This window comes from Hipposideros armiger, unplaced genomic scaffold (genome assembly GCF_001890085.2).
Source record: "Hipposideros armiger isolate ML-2016 unplaced genomic scaffold, ASM189008v1 scaffold_176, whole genome shotgun sequence".
In the NCBI taxonomy this organism is placed as follows: domain Eukaryota; kingdom Metazoa; phylum Chordata; class Mammalia; order Chiroptera; family Hipposideridae; genus Hipposideros; species Hipposideros armiger.
Window position 1 is genome coordinate 1341447 of NW_017731526.1, and position 3084 is coordinate 1344530.

Here is a 3084-nt window from a genome sequence, read left to right on the forward strand (position 1 = left end):
TAATAATAATAACAGTGATGAAGAGAGTGCTGAAATAGACATTTTTCTTCTTTGAAGCTCCCATGCCCTACCCATAAGAGCTGTATGATAATGTTGATAATCATGATGAAGGTAAGGTAATGCTAAAGCAGACATTTTCTCACCTATATGTTTAAGAAGATTTTTCTGGATACCAGTAAGAAAGAAATCCAAATGAGAGTTGGCTTCCAGGATATCACACTCCTATTTTTCTTCCCCTGCCTTAATGACCTCTCCTCCCTCATCTGCTTTTCTGGTTCTAGAGGCTTTATCTCTTCAGCCTTTATATACTGGAGTGTCTCAGGGCTTTGTCCTTGAACCGGTCTCTACCCACCTTCCTCCTTTTGCAATCTCATCTACTTCTACAGCTAAGTACCATCTGTATGCTGACAACACCCACATTTATTTCTTCAGCTTGCACCTCTCCCCTGAAATACAGAGTGGTATAGCCAATACCTATTGGACAACCTGTTCGTATGTCTCAAAAGCATCTCAAACCTAAACAAGTCTAAAACGCAACTCCTGATCTTCCCTCCAAACCCACTGTTCCCTTGAACTTCCTTGGCTCAGAAAATGGTATCTCCATCCTTGCAGTTACTTAGGCCCAAAACCTGTATTTCTTTCTCTCACATCCCATTCCTTGTCCATCAGCAAATCATGTCAACTTTACCTCAAAACATTGTTTTCTGGACTATGACCATTTTTAAAACCTCCACTCCAGGTCCAGGCCCCCGTTCCCTCTCTTCCTGGATTATCGCACTTGTCTCCCAGTCGGGGTGCCCTGCTTCCATGTTTGTCCCCCTGTAGTCTATTTTAACATAGTAGTCAGAATGGTTCTCTTAAAATATAAGTCTCTTGGCTCACAACCCTCCTGTGGCTTCTCATTGCATTCAGAGTAAAAGCCAAAATACCTAGAACGGTGTCAAGACTCTAAAGAAGGGGTTTTTTCAACCTCAGCACTACTGACATTTTAGGTCAGATCAGGTTTGTTGTGGGTGCTGCCCTGTACGTTGTAGGATGTTTAGCATCATTCCTGGCCCTTACCCACCAGATGCCAGTATCACCTCCCCAAGCAGTGACAACCAAAAATGGCCGCAGGCGTTACCAAATGTCCACTGGAGCATGCGACCGCCCTAACCTGGAATGACTGCTCTAAACGTGATCCCTGCATTACCTTTCCACCTCATCTCCTGCTATCCCCCAGCCCCCTGCACTCACTTCTCTGCAGCCACACTGCCTCCCTACTATTTCTCCAACACGCTAGACACCCTCCTGCCTTAGGGCCTTTGTGCTTGCTTTCCCTCTGCATAGAGTAATATTCCTTTACATAGCCATATGGCTCACTCGCTCACTTCCTTCTCCTCTTTGCTCAAATCACCCAATTTAAAACTATCAACACCTATCTTCTGTTTCTTATACACCATTTCTCTTTCCCCTGCTCTGTTTTTCTGACTTGTTCGTTTTCTCTCTTCCCAAATTAGAATGTAAGCTTCATGGTGGTATGTTATTTTTCCCATTTTGTTCACTGCTATATTCCAAGCATCTAGAACACACGATAGGTGCTCAAAATTAATATTTATTGAATGAATGAAAACAGTGAATGAAGAAAGGTCTCTGAAGTAATTGAAATAGTAAAAAGATGTTTTTCTTTTATTGATAGCTCAGGAGCTGGTCAATGACTGGTTAGACACCAAACTTAAGCAAGAACTAGCAAGTGATGGGGATGCCGAAGACACTGTGTCAAGTATCCCTCCTGTGTCAGAGGCCAGTGGTCATTTGAAATATGACAATTTTGACGGTAAGAACTGATCTGATTGTTCTGAGCTTTAACATCCAATGAATGTGTCTAAGAAGTCTTTTCAATTGTTTTGAATAACAGATGATATACCTTTTGACTTTTCTGTGTTTTGCTTAGATTTATAATTGGCTTTCATTTTTCCTGATTCAATTTAAATTCCTTATCAATATCCTCAGTAAATTCATGATATTTTTAAGTCAAAATATTCTGTTATTTATAATTCTTACGACTATAATAGTAAGTAATGCTGTTTAAGAGTGCCTCTTCCTGTAAATTGTTGGTCAACCATTTACTTTGGAGACTATGCGCACTCATATATTATTTTATATTTGCAAAATGCTTCATATATCTTTATAAGGAAAATTATTATATACAGAGCTAGCGACAGACAAGTTAAATAACTAATTTGTGGTGGTTCCTCGAATGTAGCTAGAGTCTGAGATTTTTTTTCCCTAAGCATAAGGGTAGGCAGGGTGACAGTGGTGGCAGCTCCTCATGCATTACTCAGAGAACCTTGGTGAACTCACCTGGCAGCATTCCCCTTATTAGGACTCTCCAAAATCCCCAGCTTAGGCATCATAAAGTCATGAGCTCGTAAAGTTAGAGGAATCCTTCAAGATCACCTAGTCTGATCTACCCTCTTCACCCCCTCAGTTAGAGATCCTCCTATAGTGTCCCTAATATGGGGCGATATAATCTGCCTGAGCACCTGCCAGGATAGAGAGCCTGCACTTTGGAGGAGCCCATTCAACTGTTGTGAGGCTCTAGTCATCATAGTATTCTCTCTTAATTAGGACAATTAGGATTTGGTCCTCAGTAACTTTTACCCGTTAGCGCCACAGTAAATAATCTCATGTTCCCTGTCTCTAGGACAGTCTTTATTTTTTTGTGGGAGTTGTAATCATATATGATCACTCATATACTTCAGTGTTCCTAGAGTAAGTAACACTAGTGCTGTCAACAACAGTTCATTATTATCACATTGTTTCCAAATCTTATCTTGGTTGCCACCTTCTAGATATTTTTCTAGTGTATTAATGTCATTATTAAAGTGAGGCATTTCAGTACTTCACATTTATTCTGAAGCACATATGAAATACAGTGAAACTTTTACTTCCTTTCATATGATGCTAATAGATGTAGTTATATCTGTTTTTGTTTTTGTTTTTAAGATTTTTATTGGGGAATTGGGAGAAGGGGAACAGACAAGTTGCTGTCCTTTTGTTCTTCAGTCTAGTTGTGGAGGACGTTGCTTCACTGGCCCAAGT

At 40.3% G+C, this 3084-nt stretch overlaps 2 protein-coding genes across 2 annotated transcripts in view; one reads left to right on the plus strand and one right to left on the minus strand.

The window, feature by feature from the left end:
• QTRT2 (queuine tRNA-ribosyltransferase accessory subunit 2) overlaps positions 1-3084 on the minus strand; it is a 49276-nt gene that overhangs the window by 29337 nt on the left and 16855 nt on the right. The gene's annotated exons all lie outside the window — the stretch shown is intronic.
• The window catches only part of CCDC191 (coiled-coil domain containing 191), a 78098-nt gene that overhangs the window by 2360 nt on the left and 72654 nt on the right, over positions 1-3084 (plus strand). Inside the window, exon 2 of the mRNA XM_019652224.1 lies at positions 1658-1816. Within this exon, the coding sequence (XP_019507769.1) occupies positions 1658-1816 (159 nt within the window). The remainder of the gene's footprint in view (positions 1-1657; positions 1817-3084) is intronic.